This window comes from Panthera tigris, chromosome B2 (genome assembly GCF_018350195.1).
Source record: "Panthera tigris isolate Pti1 chromosome B2, P.tigris_Pti1_mat1.1, whole genome shotgun sequence".
Classification (NCBI taxonomy): Eukaryota; Metazoa; Chordata; class Mammalia; order Carnivora; family Felidae; genus Panthera; species Panthera tigris.
Window position 1 is genome coordinate 144,273,481 of NC_056664.1, and position 21,442 is coordinate 144,294,922.

General features: G+C 41.7%; 1 protein-coding gene across 2 annotated transcripts in view; it reads right to left on the reverse strand.

The window, feature by feature from the left end:
• Nucleotides 1-21,442, reverse strand: part of PRKN (parkin RBR E3 ubiquitin protein ligase) — a 1,336,804-nt gene that overhangs the window by 590,115 nt on the left and 725,247 nt on the right. For both annotated transcript variants that reach the window (XM_042987489.1, XM_007097240.3), the window contains exon 6: nucleotides 6,761-6,876. In XM_042987489.1, the coding sequence (XP_042843423.1) occupies nucleotides 6,761-6,876 (116 nt within the window). The remainder of the gene's footprint in view (nucleotides 1-6,760; nucleotides 6,877-21,442) is intronic.

The window sequence follows — 21,442 nt, forward strand, 5'->3', positions numbered from 1 at the left end:
TAAAGATTTCAGTTAAATTATGTGTCACTGTATCTGGAGTCTCTGAAGATGCTCTTTGGAGCCGATGACTGTATAAAACCATCAGCTCCCGTCTAATGCCAAAAATGACTAGAAAGGGTTAGGTTGATAAAATATGACCATTGAGCACTATCTCAAGTCTAGACAGAAAAATGACTTGTATATTAATTCTAAATCACAAAATAAATGCCAAATATAACTAAGATTAAAATGTGAATCAAGAGGAGAAGCCTAAGATATAACAAATGTATTCAAAGGGAAAGTTAAACTAAGATCCTATTTTTTTTAAATCTTTCTGTTAAATGAATGAACAAATGCATACCAAAATACTGACAAATGATAGTTAAATCACTATCTCCCTGGATACCAAGAGCAAGTATAAATGGACTTTGAGATAAATCTCTACCAATCTCCAAAAGCAAGTAAATTTTTTAAGTCTGCAATCCCAGGGCAGCACTATTTCGACAGGCTGAACGAATTTTAAGACAAATCTGAAAGCAAGAAAATTATAAAAAAAAATTTATATCAAACAACAATGACATCAGAAACATAAGTCTTTGCTGGAAGAGTTAAGGATAATTACAGGGTAGGACCAGTTTTTAGATTTAATGTCCTACTAGGAGCTGAATTTTAAAACATGTTTCTGGAGAGTTAAATCTTGGCTGTGTAAAACCTGGTTATTTTTTAGTTTGTATTGAGCTTTGTAAACTTAAGAACGGCAGAAAGAGGAAAAAAGTGCAGGAGTTCACTAGGCAACCTTAGAAGCAGAAAAGTGGGGATGATTTCTCTCTTTTTGCTCAATCACACCATGCTAATAAGTTTTCTATTTTGTAAGTTTCAAACTTTACATTTTGAATTTTAAGAATAATACTACTGCAAAGTAAAATTCAGCAAGCAGAAATACTCTTTTCCCCAGGGTGGGCACCCAACGTCAGGGTGAGTTCCAAGAACCACATCGTGGTCAGAAATACACTACAAGTCTCACTCTGGTTCTGCCCTGTCATCTTCATATGACAGAGTATCATTATTCCGGAGCTGAACTGAGGTGTCCAGGAACGTTCTGAACCTCTCTGATGTCATTTCTATTGGAAAGAGATAATATAGTCACTCTACCTTCAAGTGCTGTACTTTCTGTTCTCAGCTCAAGTTTTTGCTTTTTATTCAGTCCACTACTTTCTGTTCACATGTAAGACTATCAACTGATAACCTTGAGTGGATACTGATCAACCCACTACCGTAAGGACGTAGAGAGGACCACAAGGCCGGATGGCAGATGGGAATCTGCTGGTGCACGTAAAATCTCAGGGTGTTGTGGCTCTCAAACAGTCCACTTTCTTTTCTTTAAGGGACAGGAAAATATTTTACATGCAATGTAAACTCAAAGTGATGGGGTTTGCGGGTGATTGTCGGGGGGTTTGCAGCTGATGGTCAAGAAAGAATTCTTGAAGATGTCTTTGGTGCAAAAAGGTGATTTTATTAAAGCACAGGGACAGGGCCCGTGAGCAGGAAGAGCTGCACTAGGGTCCTGACGGGTAACTCATTACATCCCCTCATGTTGGGAGGGAGTCAGGGATCGAGTAAGTCTCTAAGGTATTTTGGAAGCAAAGTTTCCAGGACCTTGAGGGGCTAGCTGCTGTTAGGAAAACATTATTTATCACTGTTTAGTAAAACCTCAGTCATGAGACCCTTCAGATGTATACTGGGGGGCCATAAGCTTGGAGTATGATTGCTAGCATATGCTTTGGAGGAGTTGACATAAAGGAAATTTCCAAAGGAATTTTTATATGTTAAAGTAGACTTACAGGATCTTGGGAGTCAGGATAATGTTAAGCTAAGATTCCCTTTTGCCCCAGCCAAGTGTCATCTTCAAGGCAGCTGAGCTCCTAGAGGGAGGTCACTCTGCCTGTTTCAAGGACTTGTCTACAGGCTGTAGGCAGTAAAGGAAATTTAACGTTTCATTTGCCTTAGCTTCCCACATCACCATGGCAAGCAGTTAAACCTCTTTCCTTTGCTCTCGGGTAGCCAGGAGTGTCCGAGGAATATCACACAGATCCCACCTGGTGGCAGAGAGGTGCTGTTAGCCTGTCCTCTGCCCTCAGCTTGCCCCCCACTCCCTTATCAAAAGGACACAAACTGTGTACCTGAATGAAATTTTCAGCCTAACATCTGGAAAGGAAGAACACCGCTATCTTATATATATTTTGTACATATTATAACCACTATGTGGGCTCTGGAAGGGAGTGTCACTGAAAACCTCATCTTTTATTTCTGCATCTGTCAGCAGGCAGGACCACAAATGAGTGTTTTCTCAAATGGTACGATCGATTTATAAGCTGTGAAAAAGCACTGCTCCTACCTTTTGCAAGCTTTTAAAACCAGTCAGAGCCCTATAGATTACCTATTCCAATTCTTGGATTTTGTAAGCAACCTGAAGGCCCAAGAGATTATGTTATTTTTCTAAGGTCAAAAAGTTAGCTTAGTGGCACTGGAGACCCTTGAATATAAGTTATTATACACCTGTTGAGAAGTATTGTTAAGAAGGTAGACGAAAGTGATGTCAATCTCTTTTTACACAAAAGTACATGTTTGTACAGCACAACAATAAATAAAATTTTTACCTTGCTACTAATTCTCTACAAACTCTTTCAAAGGACAGAAACAGAATGAATACTTCCTAACACATGCCATGAGCCAGAATTACTTTAAAGCTACAACCAGACAAAGACAATATAAGAAAACTATAGACCATCTCTCTCCTGAGCAAAGATGCAAATATCCCCAGCAAAATATTCGTGAATCAAATACAAAAAAGCATAAAAAATATATGCCATAGTCAAGTGGGACTGAACTCAGGTATGCAAACTGATTCAACATTCAAAAATAAATTCACGTAATCCAACACAAACTAAAACAGGTTAAACAACAGACTAAAAGAGATAAACCATAATATTGGTAGATACAGAAAAAGTATTTGACAAAGTCCAACTCCCATTCATGATAAACACTGTCTGAAAACTAGGAATGGAAGGTAACTACCTTGTGAAGGTAAATGGATAGGGAAGGAAGACATGAAACCGTGTGTGTTCACAGATGACATAATAATCTATGTAGAAAACCTGAAAGAACCCACAAAATAATTCCTGAAATAATAAGCAGTTATAGCAAGGTTGCAGGATACCAGCTTGATATGCAAAAGTCAATCACTTTCCCATATACCAGCAACAAATAAGTGGAATTTGAAATTAACCCTCTGGTTTTAATCTATTATGTAGTTAATTATGCCTAATTTGACTAATGATGTATGATTAAGGCACACGCAAAAATAAAAGAAACGTAAAATATAAATAGATACCCTAAATTTTTATTTTCAATTCTGTAATTAAATAACTTATTTCCAGGAAGATGTGGTATTTCAAAACCCAAACCAAGGAAATATATTTAAATGTAAATTCACAGGTCAGGAAATATCATATTAATAAAGGACACACTGATATTATGTATTGAGTGAGAAAGTAATTGCAGAGGCCAGTTCTTTTTTTTTTTAGATTTTTTTTTCAAAAAATTTCATATTGAGAAAGTTTTGCACTTTTGTCTCACAATAGAAAATGCAAAAAAAAATGCAAACAAGCAAGGGAGAAATACTCAAACTTGCTAATAACAATTTTTAAAAAATATTGGGGCTTCTGGGTGAATCAATCAGTTGAGCATCTGACTCTTGACTATGGCCCAGGGTTATGGGATCCAGCCCCACACCAGGCTCCGTGCCCATGGGTGCTTGCGCGCACACGTGCACCCTCTCTCGCCCTCTGCCCCTCCCCCACTCACATGTGTGTGTGCACTTTCTCAAAAAAATTTTTTTTACTTAAAAAATTTTTAAATTAAAAAAGATGTTAATGACAAAATTAATGTCCTTTAGCAAATGGGCAAAAACTAAAAGTATGAACATTTAAAAGTGTTGAAGATGCAGCAGGAAGCCGTCTCGAAGACAGGTAACCATAGTCTACAAGGGAAATAAACTTGGCAATATGCATCAGGCACCTTAAACATGTCCATGAACATTGACCTTTTGTTACCACTCCTACCATACTATTTTTAGATTCAAAACATTCAGTCAATGATTTCTGGAAAAGGATATAAATTTAAATGTTAGTCTAATATATATTTTGAAAATTTTTTTTTAGAGACAGAGAGGGACAGAACATGAGAGGGGAAGGAGAGAGGACACACACAGAATCTGAAGCAGACTCCAGGCTCTGAGCTGTCAATGCAGAGCCCAGTGAGGGGCTCGAACCAATGAGCTGTGAGATCATGACCTGAGCGAAAGTCCGGACGCTTAAGCAACTGAGCCACCCAGGTACCACTTAACCTCATATTTTTAATTAGAAATAATTCAGATCACCAGCAATAGAGAAATGGTGAAATATCAGCTACCTATTTAAAAAAAAAAAAAAAAAACAACGAAACCAAACTTGTTTCCATGGGATATTTCATAGCAGGGACAATTTATCATGATACAATGTAAATGGAAAAAAGCCAGATACAAAACTATATATACAATGATTACATATAGCACATATGCACACACACACCGTTGTATGTATGTATATATATATATAATATATATATACGTATATATATATATATATATATATATGTATATATATGCAAATATTTAGACTCAAGTATTTAAGATACTGGATAGAATTAAACCCAAATCTTGCTAACCATGAGGGTAAACAACTAACATTTTTAGTTTTTTTTGTGTTTGTTTGTTTTTGTGAGTGAATCACTTCTAAATTAAAAACGAAAGCATCAGCAGGAAAAAAAACCATAACCATCAGCAACATACAACATAAGGTACTCGTGTGTCCTCATGTAGGCTTTTATGACATCCCTATGCATGGAGCTTTCAGTATAAGAGGAGGGGGCCTCTTTCTTTATTTTACATACAGGGCATCCCCCTGCTGCCTTATACAAGAAGGGACCTCACCTAGTCAAGTGGTTGGTTATACACACACGCACACTTCAGTCTAACTGAAAACAGTAGCTTCTATTTATAAGATCACCCGAAAATAATACTAGGAAAGATTTTACTGCCACAGACGGTATTATTTTTCAGCAGTTCTGTCCCTGCGCATCTGGGAAGTGGCTTGCTTCCCTGAATGGATGTTGGGAGCTGCTAATGCAAAGCCGACAGCTCAGCGGCAGGCAAGCACAGAGAGCTGTGCCCACAGTAAGGGAACACGATCAACACCACACAGCCTAATGCCATCTTTAACAGCTTTAATGGAAGGTTTTTAAATACTGGCTGGTGGCCGCATTCTGACTTAGAGAGAAACCATTTCTCCTTTGAAAAACGGAGACGTGATGTTAATTAATTGCCTGGTGCTTTCAGAGCAGTTGAGGACTCCCAGCCCCTTTCCTGAAAGACCAGAAGAATCAGCTGTTCTTGCATGTTGAAAACGTTAGCCATGTGCAATCATTCACCTTACCGAGGGATGTTGAAAAGCTGCATTTTAGGCAATATTGTGGAATTCTCTCTCACAGCAGAAACTAAAAATGCAGCAGCAAAAAAAAAAAGTCTCATTTTTCTCCCTTTTCTGGAAACAAGTGTGTCCAACTGAGGCTGCTAAGGATTTTAGGATTCTATTAGTCAACCTGTTTTGTTTACATTTATTAAAGGACAGAAGTATTATGTTAGAAGTATTAATAACCACTAATCACGAAATCCCAGAGTTTAAGGTAACTCTAAAAGGCCACCTAACACAGTCCCCAAAGCCAAAGAGGCAACCCTGAAATGCCGAGGGCATATATCTGTCTTTGCTTAAAAGTCTGCAATAAGCAGGATTCTTTGACTTTATTCATTAATGCGTTTTGGCATTTCCCAGAAAGTTCTTGGTATCAGGGCTAAGACCTCGCTCTCGCAATTTGAGCTTCTAGCCGACCGCAGAGAATATGTACTAAAGCTAATTTCTTTTACTCTGTTCATTTGAATAACATAAAGTAAGAGATTTTACTCTCAGACATCAACTCTGTAGATTAAATAGGTGCAGGGTTTTCCACTCGGTCCTTGCCTCCCAAGCTATAATTCAAATCTAGTCATTATCCCTGTTTTCCCAACGAAGCATCTCCACATGTTCTTTCTTCCATTGTATTCACTGAGATTTCCCCAACTAGCTACATGCTTTTATTTGGGGCGTATGGATACATGTGAAGCCCCGACATACATACAGGCAAGTTACGTGGAAGAACTGAAGCGTATGAAAGACACCTTTTTAAGATAAAATGTTGGGGCGCCTGGCTGGCTCACTCAGAAGAGCACGCGACTCCTGATCTCGGGGTTGTGAGCTCGAGTCCCACACTGGCTTCAAACAAAATGTTATGGATCATGTATTCCAGGAATAAATGGCGCTCATAAATTGTCATGGCATTCCTAACACTAGCTTCATGTTTTACTTCCGTTTAGAACTCACTGATATCAACACATGTGTTTATTTATTAAGATTACACTACTTTTAGACATAAGTCATCTCTTTTCTATCTTGGGATCCGATTCGACCACTGACCACACGAAGGATTTGGCACTTTGAACAGTCTGAGAGTGAAATAGACCCACGTTGGGCAAACGGCGTCGAAGCAAAGCAGACACTCCTCAAGAAGGAGAAACCACTGAGGAGGTTTATGTGAGAAGCCACCATGGGAAAGCAGCATGTGGAGGGTGACAGCGTCTTCCGATCCTTACCTGATGTCGGTACATGTTATGCAGGTGATGCCTCGACTGTTTGTTGTGATCAGGTTCAAAGCCACTGATGTTTCCTTGTCAGCGGTTGGGTGTGCTCCACATTTAAAGAAAAATTCCTGGAAGGATGAGAAGTATGTCAGAAATCACAGACATGGAACTCAGCTGGCCGTTTCCCCCTCTCTGGAAACATTTTCACATTAAACAAACTCTTCGGGCAAGAGAGGAAATCTATTATGAGGTATGCGTTAAAAAGAAGTCCACATCGAATCTTTGGAAGGAAACTAAATGCCCTTGTGCCACTACTCAACAATCCCCTTTTTAGGAGGGTCGAAGTGTCTGTGTTTGACTTCCTTTCCCCTGTTAGCCGTGGAGCTGGGGAAATGCTCGGTGACCCTGGTTTAGCAACGCCCTTCCATGATAAATGAGTCTAATAGAAGAACCCAGTGTGAATGCAGGAGGAAGCCTGAAATGGTATCTCACAAATCAAGAAAAGGAGACGCCGAGCCAAGCAATGATCTGCCCAAAGTCAAACAATCAGAGGTGAAGGCAGGAAGTAACCACGTTTCCTAAGGGGAAACCCAGTGAGTTTTCTCCAGCACCACAACGCAGTTGGTCAGTCAGCAGCAAAGATGTGGTCCAGAGTAAGGAATCTAGGGAACGGTACTCTACATAAGACTGTGCATACACGCAGACTTACAGATTAGCGGAGTGTGACCCTCCCCAGACGCTCCCTGAACCTTTCTCTGCCGACGAACAGGGTCCCAGAATTCCCTGGGAGACTCCAGCCCCATGCCCCACACTAAGCAGAGGGAATGTTCCACACCTGTACTTCTCTTCTTAATTGGCTTCTCCAGCCTTGTCTTGCACACACTCCCTTAAGTTAGCTTTTCACATAGGTCACATTCTTTTGTTTGCTTATATTCTCCCTTCTCAACCCAAATCTTCTTTTTCTTTTTCTTCATTTCTTCCTCTTGTTATGTCTCTATTTGTTCACACGCCCCTTTACCCTTCATACGCTGGGGTGTTTTAACCACTCTGCCTCTTGCCTAACAGTCTTTGCACTCCCATGATAATCACATCCATGAAGTTCAGTTTTCTGCTACGGCCAAAATTCAATACAGGTGCATCTCTGGACAACAGAAGGACACTTGTCCACCTCATATTCCCCCAACTCCATTTGAGGATAACTACTTGGAATCTGGGAAGTATCTCCCTTTAAACACTAGACTTTGCCTTTGGTTAAAGCTCCACATATTAAGTGCTTTTGGCTTCGTGGGACTTTGGGGGTGTTTGTTGTACTTCCCACTCTGCATTGTAGCCTAAGAGCACCCACGGACACCACGCAGATGAATATATGTGGCTGTGTTCCAATACAACTTTATTTACAAAAACATTTAGAAAATGGGATTTTGTCCACAGGCCGCTGATGGTCCACCCCTGAGGTATTGTGGAATACCTTACTCATATCTGCATCTTAACAGTGTCCAGTATAGAACAGGCATCAGATAGATTTTCCTAAATACAAAAAAATCGACAGGTTCATTAACCAAATCCTCTCATCATCCCTTCACACATTTGGCAGCACCACCCTTAATTTATTCTTTCCCCACTCGTAACCCAACTGGCTCCTTCTCCTCTGACCTGAGATACAGGGAGCAACACCTGTGGCTTCCAACGCCGGTGTGCACCGGAGACACCTGCTGGGCTAGAAATTGCTGGACCCAACACCAGGTTTCTCTAATTCGGGAGTTCTGAGGCAGGGCCAATGCTTTGCACTTCTCACATGCCGGCAGGTTATGCTTTGACTGTCGCCCTGGGAGCCGCACACTTGAGAGACACCGAGTTATACTGACATCACTGGCAAAGGGAGGAAACTCTGTTTCTTCTCTCAGAAGACGACAGCTGAAACATACCTCACTTACCACATCTGGAAGTGATGCCATGTCTCTGGTAATATGTGTTACTCTCCAAAAATCTGAAGGGTGCCACTGTACAGAGAAGTGTCCCAAAGCCAGCTGTCTGGAGCCCAGGCTCTTCTGAATTGCAAGGGTCTTACCAGCCCCAGACGGTGTCACTGCTAGTTAACCAGAACCTATGCTATCTGGGGCGAGTGGCCTATTAGTCCTCCTCCCTGCAGTCTTCAGGCCCACAGATGACAGTGTGACAACAGTCTTGCTATAATAGATGGCATGTCCAGTGCTTCTGATGAGCGCCTGTTTACATATGTCCTTGGAATCATGTCTATGACCTCATGTCTTTCCTTGGAGCAGCACGGACATCATACTGATTGGTCCCCCTTTTTTTTTTAACATGGAATGCTACCCTTTTCACACAACCTTTTGAAATTTTACAAATCCTTCAGAGGTCAGTTCAAGGATATTAAGAAAAAGCTTTAAAGCAATTCCTGACGGCCTAAACAAAAAGTGTGGAGGGCATGACTGGCCCTTATGAAATACACTGAGTTAGCTGCAAGTACTTTTTGTGGACATGAAAAAAAAATCCTGCTCATAACACAAAATAATTCCTCCAAAACAGCTGAGTTGGCTGGACTATTGAGAAGGTATTTCATATACAGATAAATAGATAGTATTTGTATTTTTTTCTTAGCTTGCAAAAAACTACTGGTAGATGTTCAGCTAACAAATCACAAACTGTTCTAATACCAGATAGAAGTCAGCCAGATAAAAGCCAAAATCCTTTTTATTGAGGGGAACGGATGTTTGTAGATAACAGTAAGTTATCTACATAGATATCTGGAAAATTCCAGTGTTTCACATGGGGTGATAAAACGAAAATATGAATTATCAACTCTGTGTATTAAATATGTATGTCACATTTGTGAATTTCAGCACTCCACCAATTTTTATGAAAGGAGGTTCTTCTGTAGTACTAGAGTAATTGGCAAGAATGGTGGAGGGTCTGAGACTTCACCCTGCTTGCAAGTTAACAGGTTAAAATGCTACAGTCTCATGGATGCTGGCAGAAGACACAAGACTCCTGGGTCAGAGACAAAGGACTGTGTAACTCAGAGCCCAGGCAGAATGAAATATGGACATCATGACCATGCCATTCCCCCTGCTCCCCAACAACTATGGGATGAAGCAGATGAACTAAGCTACATGCTACACCTGTGATGGGTCTGCACCACAGCTGAGGACTCTGAACCCTGGGAACCCAGATCTTCAATAAGCAGCTGTAGGCAAACCTTCCTTTTGTCCTCAAGGGGGATGCTGTCTTTACGATACTGGATAATAAGCAGATCTGCTCTATGATCTCCTTAAAACGATCATCCAGAACAAAAGGGTAGAGTAGGCACCTCCCTTACAACACGCAGAAACGCAGGAGAATCCTAGAGAACTCTCTCCCAATATTAGTTACACCTCTTCTGGCAGACTAATCACTAGCACGATCTGGTGGTTTCCTGTCCTATGTAATCAGTGAGCTAGGATGTTGGTAGTCTTTTGATATTTTCGGTCTGCATGCAAAACACACAACTAGTAAAGCAAAGCTTTACTAAAAAGTAAAGAAACAGAAGAAGCTTGCAAAAATTTCTACCTTGGGTACCTCAGCTTGCTTATAGAGGGTTGTCAATTCAATACAGCTGCATGATTCTTTTGGAGTAGCTGTGAATTTTGCCTTTCTGTGTTTTATTTCTCTCGATTGCTCGGGGTTAAAAAAAATCATGGGAGCTAAAGCCAGAAAAGTCATCTAGCCAGACTCCACATAGCATGTTCAGAAAGCTGACTCCACTGTGGTGAGATGCAGTCATCAGGGGGATGACACCATCTCCATCTCAACATGGGGCCCAGGAAACACTGCAAGCTGGAGTGAGTGACAGCAGTTATGCTCCAGGGCCGTCTGCTTGACGTGGCCTTACTCTAGTTTCAGTAGGTGCTGGGTTTGACCAGCAAGATAAATTCCATGTCACTAGGGAAACAGACCCCTGTGGGTGCAGCAGGGAAACATCCTCCTTCGTGAGGGAGGACATTCGTCAATCCTAGTGAAGGCAATATGGCTCCCTTAAGTGTGGGTGAAGAAAGATTCCCTAAGGGGCCCACCCCATATTTTACAAATACCAGCTCAAGATAAATCAGCTACAAAAATAAACAAAGCAAACCAAACCAAAACAAACAAACAAAACAACCAAGTCCTGAAAAATTAAATGAATTCTTCCACCTAATCAGGAACTACAGTTCCCATGGGATGGCTCATTTCATTTGGATCCACAGACTCAATTCTGGGAAGCCATAATTAATTAGCAAGAAGCTAAAATGTATGACAGTAATTGGCCAGGTTTTTTTTCTTTGTTTGTTTTCAATGATAGTGTAAACTATTAAAAAAAAAAAACTGAACCCAGAATAAGACCTTGAAAATGAGCTTGGTTATAATATTATAACCATGTTAAATGCTATGCATTTTCCACCTTATTAGTACTAAACAGAAAATCTAAACTCCAGCACAGTTATATTCTTTAAGTTCACAGAAATGTATTTGCATTTTTACCATTTCTGTGGACAAGGCTATGATTCTTTCCTTCTGCTCTCACTGAGTTCTTGTATTTTATCATAACTCATCTATCTTTCACTTCAGGCTATGGAGGCCTGACCCTCTAACCAAATCAGACCCATAAAAACCAAGAGTGTACATCAAGGGAAGACCTGTAAACATTGCAGTTCAGCTGCTGGTGGCATTCCCAAAAGCCACCCTCCTCTCAACTCCACTCTGCCACCTGACTCCTGACTCATTACCAGTGTCTCTCACAAAGAGGGACATGGTAAGAAGTATGGAAACAAATAAGGCAGTGAAATCTGAAAATAGATTTTTACCAAGAACCTAGTTGTGTAAGAACTTACAGGATCAGAATCTAATTAGTCAACTCCAAACATAAATTAAAGTGTTCCAAATTTCTATAAAAAGAGCTAACAAACAACTACCTGGAAAGCCTCGCATGTCCCAACCACAAGCTAGTTCCACAAACCTGAAAAAATAGCAATGAGACCCACATCTTCCTCTTCATTTATGAATCTTCTAACGGCTTTTATTGAACCTCCTAGAGTTAATGAGTTTTATAGATACTGCTTAACCATAATGTTTTCCAGATAGAATATTTGTCTTGATTTTACAAAGAGTTAAATTCGATGTTAGTCTCTAAATCTTTCTTAATTAATATACTCCAAAGAAAGCACACCTTTCTCTCTGTTTTTAAAGTTTATTTTTATTTATTTTGAGAGAGAGAGAGCAAGCAGGCAAGAGCCCAAGCGGGCTCTGCTCTACCAGCACAGAGCCCGATGCGGGGCTCGAACTCACAAATCGTGAGATCATGACCTGAGCCGAAGTCAAGAGCTTAACCCACCGAGCCACCCAGGCACCCCACACCTTTCTCTTGATAAAATAAAAGGGACACACGATTTTCACTGTAAGGTTGTGGTACATGGTTTGTACTGAACAAGTAACTGGCCATCTGCATGGGTCAGAGTCAAGTTAGGGAAACAGGACCCACGCCAGGCAGTTCAGCTGAGGGAATTTAATGCTAAGGTGTAGTCACAAAGGTGGTGGAAGCCACATAGGGCAGAAAGCCACCCTGAGATCAGCAGCTTTTGGGCTCCAGTCACCGGAGTGGGAAGAGTTGGCTGGGAGGTCTGCTGGGAGCTGGGAGGGTGAACGAGAGGCGGCCACTATCAGAAAAATGCTTCTGGAAGAGAAAGCAAGGAACATCCTGGCCTCTGCCTTCTCTCTGACCTCCCAGCTCCCTCCAGGCCTCTCCTGGGCAGAGCCAGCCTGAAGCAAGGGAATCTGGGAGCTGGCACTGGCCATGACCAGCTCCATATACCACACAGGGAAGGGCAGGGCAGGGGGTTCTAGAAACAAGCAGCAGGTGACCGGTGCACCTTCGAAAGGCAGAGCCAGTCTGTCAAGTGCCGGTTCTTTGCCTTTCACTGTCTGTTGGTGGTAGCACTTTCTAATCAGCCTCCACAAAAGAAACAAAGATACATTCAGCTATGGCTCTGTAAAGTGTATTAAACACACACAAATATTTATACCATTTGTGGATTGAGTTCAAACTCAAACCTGTGAAAAGATGAACCACCCAAATTTTCAAGTAAGAGAGACCGAGGACATAAGGCTACTGTTACGATTTATGAGAAAACTGGTAATGAGCATCTTACATCCCTCTCTGTCGAAGGGTCCTCATGCTTCCCAAGTTATCAGAGACGACCTGTCACTTAGAATCAATCTAAGTGTCTCCCATGGAACTAAAACTTCTATCAATAGCCAGCAACGAACAGACATCCTCACTTCAGGCTCTAACAGTTCCTCGTTTGGTTGGATGCAGATTCTTTTGTAAGAAACGACTGATGCTTTTAGGTCTTAATATCCATTTACTATCCATTATTCATATTAATATTATACCTTTAGTTTTCTCTAAGCTAAAATCTGACAAACAGCATATAATTCCCATATTCTGCACCCTCTCCATAAGGAAAGCCTATAACTGAGCGATGCCAAAGCCTGTTCACCTGGTGACTTAGAGCATCTGAGCCTTCGTGCTGACGTGTTAGACTCACTTGCAGTCCGGATACAAACTAACTGTATAACTTGTTTGATCGCATAATACTTGTACACTTTGCTAATTTACCAACGCTAGGTATAAAATTAGGTTACACCCAGTTAAACAAATAGAATCTCAAAAGCTACTGATTCTGTTATCATGTGCAAATTTGTTTTCTCTTAATAAGGTGCCAACAAAGCCTCTAGATGATGTGCAAACTTTATCAGGACAAAGAAAATCAATATACTCCCATAGAAAGGAAAACCACACTGGATCTTTGCTGAGGACGGTTGCTGCCAGGTCCACACCATGACCACTGCCAAAGCCTTAAGGAAGGCTGCATGTTCCTCCACGGCCCTGCATTGGTTAACAACAAATGCACACATTATATGCACATGGTACATGTACATCCACGTGGTATATGCACATAGCTTGGTACACACATATGCCAAGCTAGCCCATGCTAAGCAGCAGAAAGAAAGCCTTCGACGTTAAGCCAGCAAGCACATGGCTCTCCACTTTCACCTTTGGTCAGGTCCATAGTATTTCCACTGTCCTACCACTACAGCTATTGTTAAATTTCAAAAGTATTTTAAAATTTGTATCTTATTACCAAAGTTAAAAGTATAAACTGGGTCCATTCCCTAGGCCAATGTATAAGAAATAATAAAAATAAAAATGAAATTCTAAAATCCAAAAGGCTCTGGAAACACAAAGCCTTTTGTCCTCATTTGTCCTCAAAATGTTGCCACAAGTAAAATTTAATGGCGAGACTGGACGTGAACTGGCTTGGCATGATCTCTGGCCCGTATTTGTTCAACTCAGTGTGACTGTCCCCACTTTGTACTGCAACGTCGTTGTTTTTCTTTTTAAATGAGAAGGTGTAGGCACCCAGTCCTGGAGCTATTTCAGAGTTAAAATGTATGAATTGCATAATCTTTCTAAAATCTAAAAGTTTCTGAATTTAAAACACTTCAGACTTCAGGGTAGTAGATAAGCGATTACTATTCTACACCTAAATTTTTTAAAATTCTTACTAATCCAACAGGATGATCCTCGAAGTGCTAGACACAGTCCTCTACGTGAATCACTGCAATGGTAGTTTTGATTCAGTCCGAAAGAACAGTTCAAGCCTACTTCAAATATGTACATAAATAGACCCTTGCATACTTGTCACCTTTCCCTGTGACGCCAGATCTAAACAATTACAGATGTTAGGGCTGCATGCCTTCAAGACATGCCTTCTTCTTCCATGCCTGGATCGGAAGTTCTTCCACTGTCCAGAAGTTTATTCTATTGTAACATGCCCAGTCACCATGCATTATTTATTATTTTAAGACTAAAAGTGGGTTGTAAAAGAAAGCACATCAAATGAATCCTGAAAAGAGTAAACTACGAGGTTCAAAGTCATTGTGGATGCTTATAGAATGCGTAAGTTTGGGGGCGCCTGGGTGGCTCAGTGGGTTAAGCACCGGACTTCGGCTCAAGTCATGATCTCGCGGTTCGTGGGTTCGAGCCCTGTGTCAGGCTCTGTGCTGATAGCTCAGAGCCTGGAGCCTGCTTCAGATTCTGTGTCTACCTCCCTCTCTCTTTCTGCCCTTCTCCCGCTCGCCCTCTGTCTCTCAAAAATAAATAAACATTAAACAAATGCATGAGCTTGTATAGATGGCTTTGTTCAGACAAGAAAATAAAACAGTCTCAGAACAACAAAGAATGGAACTCATCAATACAGAGAACAGATTGGCAGTTACCGGAGGTGGGGGAGGGATGGGATGGGGTGGGGGCATGGGTGAAATGGGTGAAGGTGATTAAATAGAACAAATTTCCATTTATAAAATAAACAAAGCAACAGAAGATGATCCTCATTCCCAGTAGGTAATCGCTCAGTCATGCTCAGATCATTGTACCTCCCTTTCTTTTCACTAGTCCAGGGTGCACAGATGGCCAGCTCAGTCAGAACACACAAATTCCCCTACTGTGAACACAGAGAGAGAACCTGTCTGAGAATCAAGCCAATGTTCAGAAGAGAACAGAAACAAGAGACAGAAAGGCAGAGTTCCAGCGACAGCATTTGTGACCTGGATCCAGCTATGCCTGTTTCCCTGGTTACTTAAGTTACCATATCTGCCTTAAGTAATAGCCAAGCTCCCAGGGATTATTTTCCCCCAATGTTTACTCATAGAAAGAAAGAAAGAAAGAAAGAAAGAAAGAAAGAAAGAAAGAAAGAAAGAAAGAAAGAAAGAAAAGTGTGATATTTTCTCCCTGTCCAATCCTGACCGGGGGCTGGAGATACAGAGGTAAACAAAATCCCTGAATGAATCCAGAAGCCTGGAGGAGAAAGACACTTTAACAAACATTTGCATACACATACACACACACACAAAGTGGTAAATGCCGTAGAGATGCCTGAGCACTGAGCTGCGGGGGCAAGAGTGGAATGGTGACCAGTTTAGGGGAGAATGAGAAGGTTTTGCTTTTGAGGAGATACCTGAACTGGGTTCTACAAGGTCAGGGTTTGCCAGGTGAAGGCAGGGAAGTGAGTGCAGGAACAGCGGTGAGCACAGGGAGGCCAGACTCACAGGGGTGGAGGGAGCTTGGGCAGGTGAGTAATGGGAAATCTGTGATTCTTCCTGCACATAAACATTGATCTGAGCCCTCCATACTGCTGCTTATGCTTTGAAAGCCTGGAAATGTTCTTGTTAGTAGACTCTGTCAGTCTCCCCACCAAAAAGGACTAAGCTGTGACATGAAGAATATGTACTATGACTAGTTCTTTGTCACCAATTTTCAAAGATTCCCCCCTTCAAAACAGGTTTTTGATTTTTTTTTTTTTAAACTTAGCAGGGCATAGAAACCTCCGAGATAAATTTCCACATTATCTTTCAGACTGGAACACAGAATTCTTTTTTTTCTTTATTATCTTGAGAAGGCTTTCACTCCAAGGGTTGTGCCCTATATAAGGTATCACTGGAGAATTTTGACAGCAAATGCCTTGACCATGGCTGTTAATGTTTCTCATCTTGTGCAAAATCATCTTGCTCTTAGCATCCATTAAAGGTCCTTGACTCCAACCTTCCTGGAACATAGGAACAGCTGCCTTAGTTGTATTTATTCCATAGGGCATGGGCTCCCTGAATGCGAGTTGAGAGGCCCTTATGGCCAGAGGACATATTCACAACATTTAACTTATTCCCAGGAATTCCTGGCTGGCTCGGGAGAATCTGGTTAATGATTTGCACAGAACCACAGTCATTCTTTCTCCAGATCTGACGTTCCTTTGACTAGTCAGTTGTTCCAGTGTGGTCCTCATGTTCCTTGGATTTCCATCACCTTTGCATTAATGTCTGGCGATGTAACTTCCCTCCAACCACAATGTAATAGCAGTTACTTATGTGATATCATCGGCTCAGTATCCAAGTTGAATACATCTTCTTAAATTTTGCAGCCTAGCCAGACTATAAAAGACAATATTCATTATTCTAGCTGTTCTTTAATTCCTTTGGAAGCTAAAGGTTTCATAAGCTCTCATAATGTGTCAGCTTGAGAGAACATAAAGGCATCACAGCCTTTGCTAGTTTCATTATTTAGGCAAAGCCTTCCAGCTTCTGCTCTCAGATGAACAAAATAAGATGTTAGAACATTTTTCTGTTAACAGAGCTTTTCTTCTTATAGCCTTCCCACCACCGCCACCACTGATTACATTAGTTGGGAGCTCCAGGAGAGGGCACAGAAACAAATATTCGTTAGCTGGAAATAATCTGCAAGAAATGGAGGGGCAGGGTCATAATTTTGAAAATTTACAATGACTCAACACCCCTAGATGAGTTGTGTTCCCAGTATTTTCCAGGCAATCTCTAGAAATTGGCGGTTGTTTTACATTTATTTCTAGATGTGAAAAAAAAATCATTCTAATTTTGATTATTCTCATCAACAATGGTAAATAATGTGAAAGAATTGTTTAAAGCTGTCATTTTCCTCATTGCATACCTTCCAGCTCAAGCACACTTCCCTGAGCAAAGCCTTTGGAGCCTTTTCAACATCATATGCCCCACCATTTTTCCCTCCCCCGGCCCTACACAGTCCTGCTATAAAGACCCTTTTCCTGCCCTGAAAGCTATGCTCTCCCTATTACCTTTGATCCTTTAAACACAATTTCTCCCTATATGGACTGTCTTTCTCCCACCTTTGCCAGTCACTTTACCCTTGAAATCCCCAAGGGTCCTTCATGCCTCAGTTTACATGTCATCCGCCCATAGAGCTTTCCTGATTCCTCAGGACTGGGTGAGAGGTGTTTCCATGTTACCACCTCGCTCCTATCCTGTTCTGTGCTTAGTGTCTGCCAAGCCCTTGTTCTATGGTATTGACATCACCTTCCTGTCTAGAAGACTCCTTAGAGGGCAAACAACCTGAAGGCATCTCATCCAGCACCTGGCCCAGGGCTGAATGCACAGCAGGTGTCAAATCAGTTGAAAGACTTGAAGAGTAAGAAAGGAAAGTGGGGGGATTTTCAGGGAAGGTGGCAGAGTAGGAGAATCCTAAGCTCAACCTGTCCCACAGATAGAAGTAGATAATACCCACATCGACATAAGCCACAAACCAACAAGCAAACCTGAAGACTGGCAAAAAAACTCTCCACAGATAAATGTGGAGTAGAAGTGACATTGAAGAGGGTAGGAAGGGTGGAGATTTGGTAGGGAGCCAAGTGGACTTTGAGGGCCATCTGCAAGAGGAAAGGACATACCGGGCATGGAGACAGGGGAGGAGCAGGCCTCCACCCCGGGCACCCCAGGCACCTGGGACCTGCATGGGGAAGACAAATCTCCATAACATTTGGTTTGGAAAACCAGAGGGCCCTGATAATCAGTGGGGCTTAATCCCCGGGACTTTAAAAACCAGTGGGCTCCTCTCTGAGAGAGCTGGGAGGGTGGAGTCACTTCCCTTAAAGAGACAGCACAAAAACAGCCCTGCAGAGATACAGCACAGAAGCAGCAGTTTGAAAGACACCTGGGGTATAGGGCATGGAGATTTGTCTGCTAATCCCAGAGCATGTGCTGGAGGTGCAGGGATCTTTGGGAGACTTCTCCAAGAGCAAAGGAGCACCATTTCCTTCTCCCACCGACCAGCTGGATACACGAACACCTGTGGGAACCGGTGTGGTGCCAACATTCTCCACCTAGCTTGCTAAGAGCAGGCCCCATCCCCATGTGCTTCTGTGGATCTACCCCCTCCCACCCAGCCTGCCTCGGCAGTTTTCCCGGGCATCGACAGGTCTCCTCCTGTAGCAACCGTGTGGACCTTCCTGGCATCACATGCCCTGCCCTTCATGTTCTCCTGTGGACCCACCCCTTCCACCGAAAACAGTTCCACAAGCCTGGCAGCGTGCCACCAGCCCCAAGAGGGGCCAGCCCCCTCCAAAGAGACATCTGCTCCAGGGGGAGAAGAAGTTATCATTTAAACCACTTGTAGCCCCAGAGGTGGGCTGGCAGCGGACATCGGGTCCGACTGCAGGTCTGCTGACCAATGAAAGCTTCTCAGGAGACGACGCAAGGAGAGCACCCTGTAGTTTGGTGCAACCGCATCTCTGGCAAATGCCTGGTCTGACTCAACTCAAGCCCAGATCAGCTCGAGACTGGCCAACTAACAACAGAGGGACCAAACCTTTCCCACAAGAGGCAAAGAGAGCCACTGCAGACAGCTGGACTGAAGGAGAATATGGCTCAGCCACCACAGTGGGGCACACACAACGAAGATAAGAAACACCCCTGATTTGCCAGTTCAGGTAAGCAGGGGACATTACACTGTAGGGCACCATAGGACCTCTACTTCATGAGTCCTCTTTCTTTCTTTCTTTCTTTCTTTCTTTCTTTCTTTCTTTCTTTCAAGAGAATGAGTGGGGGAGGGACAGAGGGTGAGAGGGTAAGAGAGAGAGAGAGAGAGAGAGAGAGAGAGAATCTTAAGCAGGCTCCATGCTTAGTGTGAAGACCAATGTGGGGTTTGAACTCATAACCCTGGGATAAGATCTGAGCTAAAATCAAGAGCGAGACATTCAACCAACTGAGTCACCCAGGGGCCCTACCACTACTTTCAAGAGTCAGAAACATAGTTAACTTTCTTAAGACAGAGAAACAGACCCAGAGAGGTAGACAAAATGAGGAGACAGATGAATATGTCCTAAATGAAAAGACAAGACAAAAATCACAGCAAGAGAGCTTCAACAAAATGGAAATAAGTAACATGCCTGATAGAGAATATAAAGTAATGGTCATAATCACTAGAATTGAGAAAACATTGGAGGACCTCAATAAGACCCTCGAAAAAGAGAGAGAAAACATATAAAATATCAATCAGAAATGAAGAACTCAATGACTGAAATTAAAACTGCGCTGGATGGAATAAACAGTAGACTAGAAGAATCAGAGGAACACAGGAGTGAACTAGAGGACAGAGGAGTGGAAAGTCATGAAGCTGAACAAAAGAAAGAAAAAAAAATAATAAATGAAAATAAATTAAAGAAGCTCAGTGACACCATGAAGTATAATAATATTAACATTAGAGGGATCCCAGAAGGAGAAGAGAAAAAAGGGGATAGAAGATTTATTTGAAGAAATAATAGCTGCAAAATTCCTGAATCTGGGCAAGGAAACAGAAATCCAGATCCACGTGGCACAGACAGCCCCCAACAAGCCCAGGAAATGCAAGTGGAAACTACCTTGAGCTATCACATCACACCTATAAGAATGGGTACATTAACAACACAAGAAACAACAAGTGTTGGTGAGGATGTGGAGAAAAAAGAACCCTCATGTACTGTTGTTGGGAATGCCAACTGGTGCAGCCACTGTGGAAAACAGTATGGAGTTTCCTCAAAAAATTAACAATAGAGTTACTATTAGATCTAGTAATTCTGCTATTGGATATTTACCCAAAGAATACAAAAACACTAATTCAAAAAATTGTATGCCCCCCTACATTTATTGCAGCAATATTTGCAGTAGCCAAGATATGGAAGCAGCCTGAGTATCCATCAATAGACGAATGGATAACGAAGATGTCATATATTCATATGCATGGAATACATATCCATATGTATATATATATTATCTTGCCATTTGCAACAGCATGGATGGAATTAGAAAGTGAAATGCTAAATGAAATAAGTCAAAGAAAGACAAAGACCATATGATTTCACTCATATGTGGAATTTAGGAAACAAAATAAAGGAACAGGCTAAAAAATACATTAACCAAGAAACAGAGCCTTAACTCTAGAGAACAAACTGGCGGTTACCAGAGGGGAGGTAGGTGGGGGATGGGGACTAAAAGGACATTTATCAGGATGAGCACTGGGTAATGTATAAAATTGTTAAATCACTATGTTTTACACCTGAAACTAATATGACACTGTATGTTAAATACATTTGAATTAAAATTCTTTGAAAAGGAAAGGCTAGTGGGGAAGGGCTCTCCCTGGTATGAGGACACGCTGAGGGGAAACAGGTTGATAGGAAACCCTGCATCTCAGCCCTTTTTTATTCCTGTGCATTCAATGTTCTTTCCTCTACCTTTGGCTCCTCTGCTCCTTCCTCTTAACTTTTATTGCTGCTGTTGTTCCTGTCCTTGAATCTATTCTGCTGATTATTTGGAAAACAGCCCCCACTCCCTGGATCAAGCAGTGGCAGAATGATGCTGTCAGTTTTCTCTTGCAGCCAGAGGCTGAGAAACTTAGCAACTCAGCTTTAACGTGTCCAGTCTGGGCATGGAAAGTGCAAGAGAAACATACCTTTTGGTAGCAGTAATTCATGAAATGATAATATAACTTGGTTTGTGCTACAAGCAAAGAGAAATATTGAACAACAAAAAAATCCTAGATTTAAAACATTGTAAATGACTTTACACTTGCAATCCAAACTTTTTTCCCCTCAAAAGTCCTTGTTTCTTTGGCAAGCAGAATTTAAAGCTTCTTTTTATTCCCATGTTCTTTACTGCAGGCAGCACACACGACTATAAACAGTCCACTCAAGACCAATCCAGGCAGAGGCAAGTGCTTTATGTGCTTTAGCAGTGTCTCACATTCTCCATATTTATTTTATTTCCTCATTAGAAATGGAAGAAAATAAAGTATAATTTGGAAAT